Source organism: Globicephala melas, chromosome 1 (genome assembly GCF_963455315.2).
Source record: "Globicephala melas chromosome 1, mGloMel1.2, whole genome shotgun sequence".
Taxonomy (NCBI): domain Eukaryota; kingdom Metazoa; phylum Chordata; class Mammalia; order Artiodactyla; family Delphinidae; genus Globicephala; species Globicephala melas.
This window is the reverse complement of record NC_083314.1, coordinates 49,679,747-49,697,490: the sequence shown is the minus strand read 5'-3', so window position 1 is coordinate 49,697,490 and position 17,744 is coordinate 49,679,747. Positions and strand designations below refer to the sequence as shown.

The following is a 17,744-nucleotide window of genomic DNA, read 5'->3' as shown; positions in this document are numbered from 1 at the left end:
ATTAACTTATTAATTTCTATGAGACTTTTCAAGATATCTCATGCTATATCTTGAGATAACATCATATAAGTACTTCTAAATTTCCATGATAATGGGAAAAGGGAATGACAGTGGCCTGGAACAGTGCCTGTCATTGAGAAGGCTCTCAAGGGATATTTGTGGATTGAAGGGTGGAGGAGCTTCAAAACTTCACGAGTTCTGTGGTCTAATAAAGGGCTGAGATTCAGCAAACTTGGTCCTAACTGTGGCTCTACTACCACTCTGTGACTTTGGGCAATTTAAGTAACCTGTTAATGTCTCCGATTCATCCTCTTTTAAGTGGCCTTAAGAGCCCTTGCACTACCTACTCTACAGGGTTACTGTGGAGGGATGACAGATTAGATAATGCCCGTGAAAGCATTCTGAAAGTCAAAAGAGCTAAATGCATATAAAAAGCCATCATTAGTCACACAGAACTGAACATGTGGGCTCATTTCTGCCCTGCAGCAGAACCAGAGGTCAAATAGGTCAGGGTCCAACTTTTTGGCCAGGGCCTCTTTAAAAATTTCCAATCCTGGTGATCAGTGATAAAACTGTATGTGTATTGTTGGAATCTTGACCAATGGTTTAAAAAAAAGATGCACTTCTCTCATTCTTTCAAATAGGCACAGCAAGACCCCATACATCATCCGGTAGAAGCACTTAAAACTGTGAAAATTGGTTCAGTCAACATATTACTGTATTTCATTCAAGAATGAAATACTGTAACAAGAAGCCAGAAAAAAGGGGTTCTATATGGGACTCACAGACCACCGTGGAGTTCAGAGATGGGCTTCAGGAGATCCTCAAAATTCCATGCGCAACACTGTGTTCTAGGGGGAGAGTGATCTGGAACTCCGCAAGAGTTAACACTGATTTAGCTGACTCAAGCAAGAGTTCTGAAGGTAACAGTGATTCAGATGCTTTTCTTTGCCTCCTCTGTAATGTTTGTTTACATGATTCTCTTTTTATTCCTTGTTTTTCACTAGTGTGTATCAAGACTACTGTGAAGGCAATCAGGGCCTCTTAGATCAGTTGATAGAGGGCAAAGTAAATGACAGCGTTGAATAAATATTAAATACAGAAAGCCATTAGCGTTGTTCTGATCACAGTATCTCCAGGAAAGAAAAAGAAGAAAAAGCAACAAATTTCCTTTTTCACTTTATTAAGGGCATAGGAAAATGGGGTTAGGTATGTTTTTATGTGTAGACACACATCTATAGAGGTGGCTGGAGGACAAGACAATAGAATAAATGTGGAACCGAGAAGGAGGTTAAAGTAGAAAGGTAAAATATAAATAGTCTGGAAAATGCAAGTTGTAAAGTAGCAAAAAGCAACTATTCACAACACTGACAAACGTCTTTAGTTACCCACTACCTAAAGATGCCTCCAAGCCAACTGGTTTCTAGTTTGGGAACACAATGGAGAGTCAATTTTTAAAATTCTCACGTACACTAAAAATAACAAATCAGAGAGTTTGAACCAAGGGTGAGGTAAACAAAATCCCAATCCCAGTAAACATTAAAAAAAAAAAGGCTGAACAATTATTTTGAAGTTCTAGTTGAATCACGACTAGAAATGAACCTTCAGGGAATTCCCTGGTGGTCCAGTGGTTAGGGAATTCCTTTCACTGCCGGAAGGCGTGGGTTCAATCCCTGATCGGGGTTGAACCCGTGCCATGCAGCTTGTGGGATCTTTGTGTTCTTTGCTTGGTGGTAATCGCTGCAGCTTTGGCAATGGAACTCATGATCTGGCTGAAGTATGATGCACTTCATAATAGTTCAATAATTTAAGGGGAATGAAAACAAACCAAGATCCAGTTTTCTCTGACATTTATGAATGAAATCTTCCCCTTAATAAGGCACAGGGAGATGATCCACAGATTGTTATATACGACAGTAAAGTTTTTGAAAATTCAGATACGGGCAACAAAAGTATAGATTTTGGAACCTGATTTTAAAATGCACTTGAAAATGTTAAGTTGATGACTTTTTTTTTTTTTTTTTTTTTGCGGTACGCGGGCCTCTCACTGTTGTGGCCTCTCCGGTTGCGGAGCACAGGCTCCGGACGCGCAGGCTCAGCGGCCATGGCTCACGGGCCCAGCTGCTCCGCGGCACGTGGGATCTTCCCAGACCGGGGCACGAACCCGTGTCCCCTGCATCAGCAGCCGGACTCTCAACCACTGAGCCACCAGGGAAGCCCGATGACTGTTTTTAGTGATAGCTTTCAATGCAAATATGAAACCTTAAAATAAAATGAATAAAAACCAAATTACATTCTTTATTTAAAAACAACCTGTTTTAGATGTGGCAAAACAGTTTATTAAAAACTTGTCTAATACATACCCAGGTCGAATTACAAAAGAGAAATGAAAAAAGGAGTTCCTTGATAGCTTCTTGCTCAGATAACTACCCTGAAATTGGAAATGAATAAACACTTTTTGATTTGCTAATGTCCGAAAAATGCACAAAGTAATATCAATTAAAAGCTTCATGCAACATCTTGGTCACTTTTACTGTAACTAATGAATAATGTTACTTAAAACACATTCAATTTAATGCGCAACATGAGAGAATTTAGCTGAACAGTAGGTTGCCATGTAGCTGGGACTGTGGGAAAAGAACAGATAACGAAGAGAAAGCTCTGCTAGAATTACAGTAACATTTCAGTATGTCCTAACGTGCTCATCACTTCCACAGATAATTAAGAAGTCATTTAAAAAATGAATAACCTTGGTGAGTGGGTTTGGTTTACATCTCAGAAAATAAGAGGTTAGAAAAATCACAAAATAAGCAGCATTAGTAATATGCCTCATTGCTGCTCTGGACGGGCTTGTTCCAGAAGGACAGGTTAGCTTGAGCTAATGAAACTCTTGTCCATTGTTGAGGGCTCCACTAAACAAGTTTATTACTTGCTATCTTAGGAGTGACACGTTAGAAAAATTATCTTTTAAATGGTCATCTTGGCATCTCAACTTGTTTCTTCATTTCTCTTCCTATGACAACTATCTACTTTCCTCACATAATAAGAAATGTCAAGGAATTTCCCAGATGGAGTTCTTGAGGCTTAAAGGGGGAAATGTAGGGAGCCAGTTTCACCAGTGGCATACTTGTCTATCCTTTAAATAAAACCTGTGGCGTACTTCTCTATGTTTTTAATAAAAAACAGAAGTGCTCCAGAAATAACTTCAATCACACCTAAGTACTGGGGCATTACGGCTGTTTCATATTAGACCCAAACAGGCCTAACAGTTCAGGTCTGAGCTAGTTACAGAGACCGCTGCCATATGCGACAGGAACGTGATAGCCAATTAAAAGGGTCCTAGGGAGTTTCCTCCCTGTTTTGTAAAGGTGAGTTTAAGGAATCCTGACCTAACCAGTGCATTCTTCTAGAATATGTGTTTCCATCCTCAAATGTCCAAGATTCTGAGGTTTTTCCGTAAATCTGGTTGCTCCTCTGATTTCTATATCCCTTACGTGACAAAACTCTGCCCTTTCTCTCTTTTGCTTTCTTAACAGCCCTCTTCTTTCCTATCTTCCCAATTCTGTCTGACAAAAGAATAGATGTTTTAGCTACTTATTCAGACCAGCTGTACCAAATGCCACGAGACCGTGTGAGCTCCACCATATTGGGATTTCAGGGAACTTTCCCTAACTGTCAGTGTAGTACTGCCGGTTCTACTTCCCTTCTCTATGTTTTTTAAAAGAGCAGTCGTGTTTAATATTGTGAAATATGATGCATCTCCTCCTCCCCCAGCCTCTAGAACAGTGATAAATTTCAGAGCACGTTCAGCGGAATTGGATTGTATTATGCACAGAACACATGTTCATCACCAAACGGTACTTGCTGGAATATATGTAAGTAGAAGGAATTGCTGAGACTTCAAAACCCCAGTTTCTCACAACTGATTTTATTAGCCAGTGTATACCAAAGAGGGGTGGCAAAAGAAGGGTTATTTTTGAAGTTTTCTTTCACCACTGAAGCCCTGTGCTGTTATAGACTGTGGGTTTCCAGTCTTTTGATTAAGCCTTGCCAGTCGTGTGCTGCTGTAACATCAAAGTGACCGCTCTGCACCCTGTTGCCTCCTCCGGCAGGCAGCCATCCTGGTCTCGGACTGTGGGGTCGGCGCCGGACTGGAGCAGCAGCTCAACAATGTCCAAAAACTCACAGGCAGCAGCTGACAGGAAAATCGACAAATACGAAAACCAAGTTACCATGAGACAGAGAGTACTAGACGTCAGCAGGAAAGGCAAGTGCTGAGCAATAAGGAATCCTGAACAGTGGGCGACGGGACAGTGGCTGGGGGTGATGAGGCCTTGTAACGGAACTGCGCCTGACGGTGGGTTTGCCGGTGTTAGGAAAATCAAATTTGCCTTTGTGTTGCCCAGAAGCTAACAAACAAATACATTTTTTAAAATTGTGAGGCTTCTGGACTCTATTCTTCAGGATGGGATGAAGGGAAGGAACAAAAATAGTTTAAGTATTTCATTTACTTTGATCAAAATGATAGGTTTGTAGGCTAAGTCAAAAGGCTCAAAATACTGTAAATGTCAAAGAAAGGATTTTGTTTTGTCTTTGAAGAGGGGATAACTGGGTAACTAACTGAACTTTAAAATTCGTAAATGAAGAAAGAAAAAAAGGTGGCCTAGTAATCAGACCATCCCTCTAAAGCAACCTTAAAAAAATGGTACCAATCACACAAGACACAGGAAGAGGAAAAGGGCCTACAGATATCAAGACTTATTATGAGGATGGTATGGTACTGCCCCCAGGATGGACAAACAGACCAAAGGGCTAGAAGAGAGGGCCATCCATTCTTTTGCACACGTACAGAAACTTGATTGTGACAATGCTGGCATTGAAGATCAGCGAGGAAACAAAGCTCCATTAATTAGATGGCACTGAGACAACTGGGCTAAAGTCAAAAGTAGGCATTTCACACAACATAAAACACAAATAGCAACAAACATATGAAAAGATGAGCAACCACATTAGTAATCACGGAAATAAAAATTAAAACCAGGAGATACCATTGCACACCCACTAGATAATTGAAAACTAAAAACTGAGACAATACCAAGTGTGAAGGAGGCCAGGAGCAAGGGAGACTCCCCTCTGGACTGTGGAGAGTGTACACTGTGCATCACTTTGGACAACACTTTGGACAACAAGTTGGCATTACACCTTAAACCTAAACAAATGCCTACCCTTGGACCCAGCAATTCTACTCCTAGTTATACTCTCTAGAAACCTTTGCATGTGTTCTCCAGGAGATATCTGCAAGAATGTACATATAGTAGCCCTGTTTGTGATAGACCCCAAATGTAGACAACTCAAGTGCCCATTAAGAATAACATGTAAAAATAAAATGTTGTTTACATATACAATGAAATCCCTTACCAAAATGAAAACTAATGACCTATAGCTTCATATAACATGAGTTTATCTCTAGAACAATGTTGAAGGGAAAAAGCAAATTAGAAGAATACATACAGTATGTTTCCATTTAAACACAATTTTAAAAACAGGCAAGACTAAACACCATTGTTCAGAGACACAAATACGAAGTGAAACTCTAAGGGAAAATAGTGGTATGAAATTTGGGATAGTGCTAATCTGGGGTGGGGGGTGGTATAGGGAAGGCCATATAATTGGATAGGCACACACACGGGGTTTCAAAGATACTGGCAATGTTCTCTTTCTTAAACTACGTGGTAGGTATACAATTTTTTAAAGGTACATTTTAAATTCTTCGTATACATTTTATATACAATTTTGTAGTGTGATATATTACACAACAGCAACAACAAAAGGTTTTTAAAAGAAAGGGAGAGCAAGAAGGGTAAGTAGTTTGATTCAATGAGTATTTTACTGAATACATACCATACCAGTCCTATCAAGGATACAGGTAAGATTCCTGCTCTAAGGAACTTAGAAGGATGAGTAAACACTGTGGCAGGTGGGGACACACACACACACACACACACCTGCAAAGGTGAGGGGGATGGGGAGAGGAGGAGGAAGCTAAGGAATCAGGAAAAATACTACAAGTAGGTGGTATGTAAACTGAGCTTTGAGGACAGAGTAAAATTCCAGGTAAACTTAGAAGAAAAGGCATGCAGAGTGACAAAACAACATTAAGAGAAGCAGGAGAGCACAGGGAATGCTGAGAGAACTGTCTGCTGGCTCAGAGAAGCAATATAGAGTGTCAAAAGCAGAGGCTGGATTTAAGTTAAACTATACAAAGCCTTGAAAGCCATACTAAGAAGTTGGGCATTTATGAGGAGGGGAGTAGCATAATTTGACCTCTGTGTTAGGATGATAATTCTAGAGTGACTTGTAGAACCTAAGCATTTGTGGCAGTTAAGAGACTGTGGTAGTCCTTTTCGGGGGCTTGAAATTAGCTAGTGTTGGCAGGAGTATAAAGAAGGGACTGATAAATAAATGCTGGAGAGGGTGTGGAGAGAAGGGAACACTCTTGCACTGTTGGTGGGAATGTGAATTGGTACAGCCACTATGGAGAACAGTATGAAGGTTCCTTAAAAAACTAAAAATAGAACTACCATACGACCCAGCAGTCCCACTACTGGCATATACCCTGAGAAAACCATAATTCAAAGAGAGTCACATACCACAATGTTCATTGCAGCTCTATTTACAATAGCCAGGACATGGAAGCAACCTATAAAGATGTGGCATGTATATAAAATGGAATATTACTCAGCCATAAAAAGAAACAAAATTGAGTTCTTTGTAGTGAGGTGGATGGATGTAGGGACTGTCATAGAGAGTGAAGTAATGACGAAAGAAAAAAACAAATACCATATGCTAACACATATATATGGAATCTAAAAAAAAAAAAAAAGGTTCTGAAGAACCTAGGGTTAAGATGGGAATAAAGACACAGACCTACTAGAGCAGGGACTTGAGGATATGGGGAGCGGGAAGGGTAAGCTGTGATGAAGTGAGAGAGTGGCATGGACATATATACACTACCAAACGTAAAATAGCTAGCTAGTGGGAAGCAGCCACATAGCACAGGGAGATCAGCTCGGTGCTTTGTGACCACCTAGAGGGGTAGGATAGGGAGGGTGGGAGGGAGGGAGATGCAAGAGGGAAGAGATATGGAAACATATGTGTATGTATAACTGATTCACTCTGTTATAAAGCAGAAACTAACACACCACTGTAAAGCAATTATACTCCGATAAAGATGTTAAAAAAAAAAGAATAAAGGTAGAAGTCTAATTAAAAAAAAGTTTGTGAACACTAAATTTAATAATTAACGAAACTGATATAATGTCATATTTGTAGACACCTAGCTAAACATTTAATTATTTATATTTTGCAAGTTTCTTTTTGTTTTCTGGAGCAAAGATATTTTGTTTCAGATTTCAGGTACTTTTATAGGTTTTTGAAAAGCTCTTAGGCCCAAGGCCTGTGATCGTAATGTTTACTGAATAAAACAGCCTGAGTATTTCTACACTTGATAAAATTACTGATAAATCTGATTATATAGAAACCTAAAACTGATAAATTTGAACACAAATTTAAAACAGCTATACCACACACACAAAAATACTATATACAAAAGTAAACCATAAACTGGGAAACATATTCACCTACATAACACAGATAAGAGCTAATATCCTTAATATTAAAACAAAAAAAAACTTTAACAAATCAATCCAATGGTCAAAAGAAGAATCAAAGATGACACCTATGTTTCTAGTCTTGGAGAACACGTAGATGCTGGTGACATCTCTAAAATAAGGAACCAGAAGAAGGAAGAGCAAAGTTTTTGGAGGGGAACAGAAGCAGAAAATTATGGAGGGGTAGAAATAATATTGTTTGGGACATGATAAATATGTGGTACTAGGGGATACCTATGTTGATAAGCTCAGTAGGGAGGTAAAATTGGAATCTGAAAAAAAAAACCCCACTCACCCCATACACACCACTATCTCCATTTTTACTGTACTGTGTGACTTTCTGAAGACATATGCTTTGGGCTCAGGATTTTTAGCAATTTTTCTGGATACTCTTTAAATATACTTATATTACATGATCACTCTGGCCAAAGAGCTACCTACCTAAGGTGGTTTCCCTTACCATGCTGGAGAAATACATTTGAAAGAGACATACAGATTATTGAAAATTCCTAATGGTGTCCTTACCAGTAGACACATTGATGTGGTTGGGAAATAAAAAGCTTAAGAGGCAAAGACTGTTAATGCCCGTTATTAAATTTTCACTTGTAATTTTTACTACAATTTACATTCATCCACTTTGGTTTTCATTGTTGATCACTAAGCATGTTTTACTAATTATTATTTTACATTATCTCTACTGGGTTTTCTTCTCCCTGTAAACAGGCTTTAAGACTTCACTAGCTCTCTTTTTTTTAAATTAATTTATTTATTCTTGGCTGCGTTGGGTCTTCGTTGCTGCACATGGGCTTTCTCTAGTTGTGGCGAGCAGGGGCTACTCTTCGTTGTGGTGTGCGGGCTTCTCATTGCAGTGGCTTCTCTTGTTGCGCAGCATGGGCTCTAGGCGTGCAGGCTTCAGTGGTTGTGGCATGTGGGCTCAGTAGTTGTGGCCCATGGGCTCTCGAGTGCAGGCTCAGTAATTGTGGCTCACTGGCTTAGCTGCTCTGCAGCATGTGGGATCTTCCTGGACCAGGGCTCAAACCCATGTCCCCTGCAGTGGCAGGTGGATTAACCACTGCGCCACCAGGGAAGCCCCACCAGGGAAGCCCCACCAGCTCTTTAAAAGCGCCATTATCAAGCCTACTTATAATGATTCTCCTTTGCCACACCTGGTCTTCTCTCTCCACCAGGCTTTCACTAGACTCTACTGCAGTGAGCCTGCATCAGAATCACCTGGAGGGCTTGTTGGACCACAGACTGCAGGGTGCCCCCCCCCCCCCGCAGTTTCTGATTGGTAGGTTTGGAGCAGGACTGAGAATTTACATTTCCTAGCAGGTTCCCAGGTGATGCTGATACTGATGATCTGGGACCTCACTCTGAGACTCAGGGCTCTACCAGCGTGCCTCCTGCCTCACACTATTGGTCAATTTTCACAGCTAGAGCCACTTAACTCACACGTATTGATAATGCCCCACACAGGTAAGAAGGAACACAGGCCTCTCATTGGTTCGGTGGGACGTAACTTTACGTCGGATGTGACGTGGGTAGCAGAGCTGAGCCTTTGCTGAGTTTTCCAGCTCCCGTACTTCATCCTCTCCTGGATTCTTTGCTGAACACGCTATTTCCTCTGGCACTAGGACGCTTTGATTTCCCTTGCTCCGTTCCTTCTGGAAGCGGAAGATGAGCAGGTAAGTTCACTTCCCACATCTGGGAATATACCTGGTTGCCTTCTGGACATTTGTGACGGTGCTGGTTTGCCTGTGCTGATTTTTTTCCGTTGTTTGTTGTTAAGACTTTGAAGTTTGCCTTTTCTGTGCCAGTGAGTCTAGTGTCCTGGGTCTGGCGTTCCGGGCCTGACTTCAAATACCCCAGGCTACCTTCTTCTCTGCTTTTCAAACAGTTGAACAATGTTGTTGTTAGTTCTATGACTGCTGCGCATTCTTTCCCTATCCTGATTTCTATATGTATTTCCAGACCCCTCAACCCCGGGCTCCATCTTCCTAATGCTCTGAGACTCAGGGCTGGCTTGGTCTTTTTCCTCTATCAGTGATTACTTTTCTGGTAAGATCATGAACCTTGGCTGGAAGGTTTTTTGTTTTTTGTTTTTTGTTTTTTGCGGTATGCGGGCCTCTCACCGTGTGGCGTCTCACGTTGCGGAGCACAGGCTCCGGACGCGCAGGCTCAGCGGCCATGGCTCACGGGCCTAGCCGCTCCGCGGCATATGGGATCTTCCCGATCCGGGATACAAACCCATGTCCCCTGCATCGGCAAGCAGACTCTCAGCCACTGCGCCACCAGGGAAGGCCCGTGGCTGGAAGGTTTTTTTTTTTTTTTTTTGCGGTACGCGGGCCTCTCACCTCTGTGGCCTCTCCCGTTGCGGAGCACAGGCTCCGGACGCGCAGGCCCAGCGGCCACGGCCCAAGGGCCCAGCCGCTCCGCGGCACTTGGGATACTCCCGGACCGGGGCACGAACCCGTGTTCCCTGCATCGGCAGGCGGACTCTCAACCACTGCGCCACCAGGGAAGCCCGGCTGGAAAGTTTTAATGCCACCTACATGCATGACTTAGAGCCTAGTAAGTCAACTCTATTTTTTCCTTTTTAAACCTGTGTCAAGGAGGTCTATGGGCTTGCCATGCAAAGTGTAGTCTGAGGATCAGTGGCTTTCAGCATATTAGGGGAGCTTGTTAGAAATGCAGAGCTTCACGCCTCACCTCAGATGTACTGAGTTAGAATTCATGGTGTAACAAGAGCCACAGGTGGTTTTCATGCACATTGTAAAGAACTGATGTGTGGTATAGTGCCTATAGGATGAACTGCTCCCACCTGAGACTAATTATTATGACTCTCAACCTTACCAATCACTACTTTTTCCAACTTCCTTATTGCTACTGATGTAATTCTACAAACCTGTGTTGGGTGAGTTTCCTGATGACAATGTGAACTATGAACTACAACCCATGATTCTGTAGGAACCCAGAGTCCCTTTGTGTACATCTCACATTTGTTGTTTCTTAGTGTATCTTTTGCACAAGGCCTTTTCAACTATGTCAACATACCAAAGGAATATTGGCTTTTGGCCATGATCTGATGTGGGCTCGGATGACAGGCAGCCTGAGGGACCGGGGCGGATAAGTACCACTCAAGTTCAACAATAAATTTTAGGTGCTTAATGTAATGCTGGCCCACAGAAGGTGACCATCCAAATACCTCTCATCAGTAATTACCTTGAAGAAGGTGTTGAAAGTAGATCAGGCTGAGTGAACTAACCCCACCCCTGGGCTTTGGTGGTGGGTGGGGCCAGCAGTACTGGTCTGGACAGTCACCACTGAATGGCCTTGTTGCCAGAAACCATCCCTGAAGGAGCAGGACTCCAGCCAGTGACCTAGTCCACAAGTCAGGTCCAACCATTGCAGGGGGGTGGGGCTAGTAAGATACATACGGAGTGTCAGAACCTCAGTCAAGAATGCCTACATTCAGAATAGGGATACAGCTCCGAAAGGAGGAAACTGCCACATTAACCTGGAGACCCAGGTGCACAGGCCCTTATAAGTAGTGCCATAGAAAGAACATGGATTCTAGAATCCAAGCTGGGTTTGTGTGACCTTGAGTAACTATCCTCAGATGGTCTTCCTAGGCAAATGAAAATGCATGTCCAGGGTCTACTAGAGGACTCAAATAGTAGATGCTTATTAAATGGTAGCTACTATTATGTTTATTATAGAGGAAATCATATTCTTATGTGAGCCTATGGACCTCAAGGCTGCTTCAGGTTCTCTGAATTCTGATCCGCCTGGTTGGAGGGTTGGGTAGCTAGTATAGTACCTCATTCAGGATTTGGGCAGAAGGAAACACGCATGCTCAAAGCACAAGTGCTTAGCTAGGTACATTGGAGGACTTTTTTTTTCCTTTCCTCTTCTGTTCTCTTCTCTTGTCATTTGATGACTAACTTTAGAGTTTTGTTTGGATTCTTTTTTCTTTTCTTTTTTTGTGTGTATCTATGGTAGATTTTTGGTTTGCGGTTACCATGAGGTTTTGATATAGCAGTCTCTATATAAACAAGATTGTTTTAAGTTGCTGGTCTTTTAATTTCAAATGCATGTCCAATATCCTGTATTTGTACTACCCTCTTCTCACAGTTGCTGGTTTTGATATCATTTGTGTGTGGATGATTTCCTACCTTTACAGTATGTTCGCCTTTACTGGTGAGCTTTCCCATTTGTAATTTTCTTTTTTCTAGTTGTGACCTTTTCTTTTTCATCTGGAGAAGTTTCTTTAGCATTTGTTGCAAAGCTGGCCTGGTGGTCCTAGATTCTCTTAGTTTTTGCTAGTCTGTAAAGCTTTTGATTTCTCCATCAAATTTAAATGAGAGCCTTGCTGGGTAGAGTATTCTTGGTTGTAGATTTTTCCCTTTTATCACTTTAAATATATCATGCCACTCCCTTCTGGCCTGCAGAGTTTCTGCTGAAAAATCTGCTGCTAGCCTTATGGGAGTCTCCTTGTATGTTATTTGTTGCTTTTCCCTCGTTGCTCTTAATATTTTGTCTTTAATTTTTGTCAATTTGATTACTATGTGTCTTGGTGTGTTAATTCTTGGCTAAATCCTGTATGGGACTCTCTGTGCTTCCTGGACTTGGGTGACAGTTTCCTTTCCCATGTTAGGGAAGTTTTCAGCTATTACCTCTTCAAATATCTTCTCAGGCCCTTTCTCTCTTTCTCCTTCTGAGACCCCTATAATGTGACTGGTAGTGCATGTGATATCCCACTTAAACTGTCCTCATTTCTTTTCATTTTTTCTTTATTCTGTTCCATGGCAATGATTTCCACCACTCTGTCTTCAGCTCACTGATTCGTTCTTCTACCTCATTTATTCTGCTATTGATTCCTTCTAATGTATTTTTCATCTCATTACTGTATTTGTCAACTCTGTTTGGTTGTTCTTTATTTTCTCTTTGCTGAGAACTTCTTGTAACTTCTTCATCTATGCATCCATTCTTTTCCTGAGTTCTCGGATCATCTTTATGATCATTACTTGAAACTCTTTCTCAGGTAGATTGCCTATCTCCATTTCACTTAGTTGTCCTTCTGGGGTTTTATCTTGTTACTTCGTCTGCAGCATATTCCTTTGCTGTCTCGTTCTGTTTAAATTTCTATTTGTATTTTTGTTTCTGTGGTAGGTTAGTTACATTTCTCAACCTTGGAGAAGTGGTCCTCGTCCCAGCAGTGCATTCCCCTCTCATCACTCAGGGGCAGGGACCAGCTGTTCCCAGGGTAGGTTCTGACCTGAGTTTATGGACTCAGTTCTGCAGGCTGTAGGATCGTAGTTTTCCGGTGTTTGTCTCCTGGTGGGTGAGGCTGGTCTGGAGGCTTGTGCAGGCTTTCTGGCAGGAGGGACTGGTGCCTGCCCACTGACGGGTGGAGCTGGGTCTTGGCCCTCTGGTGGGCAGGGCCATGTCAAGGGACCTATCTAGAGGTGGCTGTGTGCTCAGGAAGTCTTTAGGCAACCTATTTGCTGATGGCTGGGGCTGTGTTCCTGTCCTGTTGGTTGTCTGGCCTGAGACGTCCCAGAACTGGAGCCTAAAGGCGGTTGGGTGGGGCCAGGCCTCGGTGCTTATGACCAAGGCAAGATGCCTGCCTTCCATGAGAGTTCATGTAGATGACGCTCTCCAATATTTCTGCCACTGCCACCAGTGTCCATGTTCCCAGGGTGAGCTACAGCTGCCCCCCCCACCTCCTCAGGAGACCCACCAAGACCAGAAGGTAGGTCTGGCCTGGGCTCCTACAAAGTCACTGCTTTTGCCCTGGGTCCTGGTGTATGTGAGACCTTGTGTGCACCCTCCAAGAGTGGAGTCTCTGTTTCCCCCAGCCCTGTGCAGCTCTTGCGATCAAGCTCCTCTGGCCTTCAAAGACAGGTACTCTGGGGGTCCTCCTCCCGATGCCAGACCTCTAGGCTGGGAAGCCTGATGTGGGGCTCAGAACTCTCACTCCTGTGGGAGAACTTCTGCGATATAATTATTCTCCAGTTTGTGGGTCACCCACCTGGGTGGTATGGGAATTGTTTATATCACGAGTTCGCCCCTCCTACTGTTTTGTTGTGGTTTCTTCTTTGTGTCTTTGGACGTAGAATATCTTTTTTGGTAGGTTCCAGTCTTTTTAATCAATGGCTGTTCAGCAGTTAGTTGTGATTTTGGTGTGCGTGTGAGAAGAGGTGAGCTCAAGGTCCTTCTACTCCGCCATCTTGTCCATCCCAGATTCTTCATCCACTTTGGATTGTGCCAGTTAACATACAGAGCAAGATTCCCTGGTTTTTCTTCTTTTTTTTTTAAAATTGAAGTAATATTCATTCTTCTTAAAAATTGAATTCTGGCAAATGTGTCTACTTGTGCAGCTACCATTACAATAGAGACATAAGACATGTCCATAACCCCCAAAAGTTCCTCCTGGCCTCTCTGCAGCCAATCCTCTTACCCCCACCCATTGCCCCTGGCAACCACTGATCTGATTTCTGTCCTTAGGTTTTGCCTTTTCCAGAAATGGAAATCATACAGCCTATAGTCTTCTGTGTCTGGCTTCTTTCATTGAGCATGATGCTTTTGAGATCCATCCATGTTGCTGCAGGTATGAGTAGTTCTTTCCCTTTTGTTGCTGAGTAGTATTCCATTGTATAAAAGTATGCAGGCATCTGGCTTGTGTCCAGTTTTTGGCCATTATGAATAAGATCCTATGAACACCTGGATACATGTCTTTGTATGGATCTTTTATGTTTTCACATCTTTTGGGTAAATATCTAGAGTGGGACTGCTGAGTCACATGGCAAGTGAACATTAAACTTGAATAAGAAACTACCAAACTTCCAAACTTTGTATTCCCACCAGTATGTATGAATTCTAGTTGCTCTGTATCCTTGTCAGCGCTTGTTATTATCATTAAAATTCTTTTTAGCCATTCTAGTTATGTCTCTAGTACGTATAGTATAGGTACTATCTAGTATAGTCAGGTCTTCTTATTGTGGTTTTTAATTTACATTTCCCTAATGTCTACTGATGAACATCTTTTTACATACTTATTTGCCAGTCATCTACCTTTGGTGAGTTATCCAAATCTTTTGTCCACTTATTAATTGGGGTGTCTTTTTAATAAAGTTACAATTATTCTTTATATATTGTTGGATGTAAGTTTTTTCCAAATATGTTTTATAAATATTTTTTCCCACTGTGTCTCGTCTTTTATTAACAGTATCTTTTTTTGTGTGTGTGTGTGTGGTATGCGGGCCTCTCACTGTTGTGGCCCCTCCCATTGTGAAGCGCAGGCTCAGCGGCCATGGCTCACAGGCCTAGCTGCTCCGTGGCATGTGGGATCTTCCCGGACCGGGGCACGAACCCGTGTCCCCTGCATCGGCAGGCGGACTCTCAACCACTGTGCCACCAGGGAAGCCCAACAGTATCTTTTGAAGGGTAAAATTTTAAAATTTTGAATGAAGTCCAATTTATTTTTTTCTTTTATGTTTTGTGCTTTTTGTGTCCTATATAAGAAGTCTTTGTCTATCTCAAGATCACAAAGATTTTCTTGCACATTTTCTTCTAGTTCTTTATATTTTAGCTCTTATGTATATAGGTCTCTGATCCATTTCAAGATAATTTTTGTGGAGGGTATGAGAAAAGGGTTGAGGCTTTTCTTCCCCCCAGTATGTAAGTGTATGTCCAACTGTGACAGCACCATTTGTTAAATAGAGTATCCTTTCCTCCATTGACTTACCTTGGCACTTCTATCAAAAATCAATTACCCATGTGTGGTTTGGTCTATTTCTAGGTTATTTACCTTGTTTCATTGATCTATACACCTCACCCTACACCAATATCACACTGTTTTGGTTTCTGTATCTTTATAGTAAGTTTGTAGTAAGTAATAATACATTGGTCAAAGAAAAAAATATCAAAGAAATTAAATTATTTTGAACTAAATGAAAATGAAAACACAACTTATCAAAATTTATGGGATGCATCAAAAGCAGTGCTTAGAAGGAAATTTATAGCATTGAATGCATGTATTAGAAAAGAAGAAAGATATAAAATCAATAATCTAAGTTCCCACCTTAGGAAACTGGAAAAAGAAGAGCAAATTAAATCCAAAGTAAGCAGAAAAAAAAAGAATTACAACAGAAATCAATGAACTTGAAAACACGAAATCAATAGAGAAAATCAATAAAATCAAAAGGTAGTTCTTTGAAAAGATCAATAAGATCAATAAGCTTCCAGCCAAGTTAAATAAGAAAAGAGAGGACACAAATTACTAATATCAGAAATGAAAGAGGGGACATTACTACAGGTCCAATACACATTAAAAGGATAAAAAGGAATACTACAAACATTTCTATGCCTACAAATATGATAATCTATATGAGATGGACCAATTCCTTGAAAGACACAATTTGCCAAAATTCACACAAGAAAAAATATACATTCTGAATAGGCCTGTAACTAGTAACGAAATCAAATAAATGATTAATAACCTTCCAAACTAGAATGTACCAGGCCTAGGTGGGTTCGCTGGTGAATTCTACTAAACATTTAAAGAAGAAATTATACCAGATCTCTACAACCTCTTTCAGAAGGCAGAAGTAGAGAGAATATTTCCTAAATCATTCTATGAGGCCACCATTACTCTAATAACAAAAAACAGACAAAAACATTATAAGAAACGGAAAAAAAACTACAGACTGATATCTCTCGTGGACATACGCAAAACCCTCAACAAAATATTAGCAAATTGAACTCAACAATGAATAAAAAGAATTATATACCACAGCCAAGTGGGATTTATCCCAGGTGGGCAAGGCTGGTTCAACACTTGAAAATCAATTAATGTAATCATTGTATCAATAGGCAAAAAAATAAAATCACATGATCATATCAACAGATGCAGAAAAATAACTTGACAAAATCTAACACTCATTTGTGATTAAAAAAAACCTCTCAGTTAACTAGAAATTGAGGGGAACTTCCTCAATTTGAGAAGTTCTCAGCTATTTCTTTAAATAAACTTTCTTCTCCCTTCTCCTTCTATTGCCCTGCTGGGATACCTATTATCCTAATGGTGCCTCTCCTGAAAGAGTGAGATAGGTCTTGCAGAATTTCCTCAATTTTAAATGCTATTTCTCTTCCTCCTACTTGTATAAATTTTAGATTTCTATCTTTGAGCTCTCTAATTCTCTCTTCTATGTGGTCTGCTCTGTTTCCAATGTTTTTTTTTTTTTTTAAAAAAACATTTATTTACTTTTGGCTGCATTGGGTCTTAGCTGCGGCACATGGGCTCTTCGTTGCGGTTTGCAGGCTTCTCTCTAGTTGTGGCATGTGGGCTCTCTAGTTGTGGCACAGGCTCCAGAGCATGTGGGCTCTGTAGTTGTGGTGCACAGGCTCCACAGGACGTGGGCTCTGTAGCTGCGGCATGCAGGCTCTTTAGTTGTGGCGTGTGGGCTTAGATGACTCGTGGCATGTGGGATCTTAGTTCCCGGACCAGGGATTGAAGCCGCATCCCCTGCATTGGAAGGCGGACTCTCAATCACTGGATCACCAGGGAAGTCCCCTTTCAATGCTTTCTAATGCATTCTTTGTCATTTATTGAGTTCTTCAGCTCCAAAACTTGTTTGGTTCTTTTTTTAGAGTTTAAATCTCTTTGGCAAAGTATTACTTCTGTTCATTCATTTTATTCCTGAGCTCACTGAACTGCCTTTCTGAATTTTTTCGTTGTTTGCTGAGTTTCTTCATGTTCACTATTTTGAACTATCAGTTAGATCGCAATATTCCATGACTTTGAGTTTGGTTTCTGGAGAATTATCATTTTCTTTCTGTGGTAGTGTTACTCTAGTTCTTCATGGTGCTTGATGAGTTGTTCCTCTGCCAGCACATCTGAAGTAGCAACAGGTCAGAAATCAGAGGCTTTCTGTTTTCCAGTAGGTGGCACTATAGCATAAGTTTTTGGTTTCTCTTACCTGAGCTGCCTCTTGTTACATTTGAGAGTTAGCACTTTCTACCCCGTACTGCCCATAACATGTGGCCCCCTGCCCACATTATCAGTTCTTG

At 41.3% G+C, this 17,744-nt stretch overlaps 1 protein-coding gene across 2 annotated transcripts in view; it reads right to left on the bottom strand.

Moving 5' to 3' along the window:
• Positions 1-1,177: 1,177 nt before the first annotated feature.
• The window catches only part of ACBD6 (acyl-CoA binding domain containing 6), a 233,018-nt gene continuing 216,451 nt past the window's right edge, over positions 1,178-17,744 (bottom strand). For both annotated transcript variants that reach the window (XM_030847624.2, XM_060295701.1), the window contains one exon: positions 1,178-4,195. In XM_030847624.2, coding sequence (XP_030703484.1) covers positions 4,041-4,195 — 155 coding nt within the window. In that variant the 3' untranslated portion in view covers positions 1,178-4,040. The remainder of the gene's footprint in view (positions 4,196-17,744) is intronic.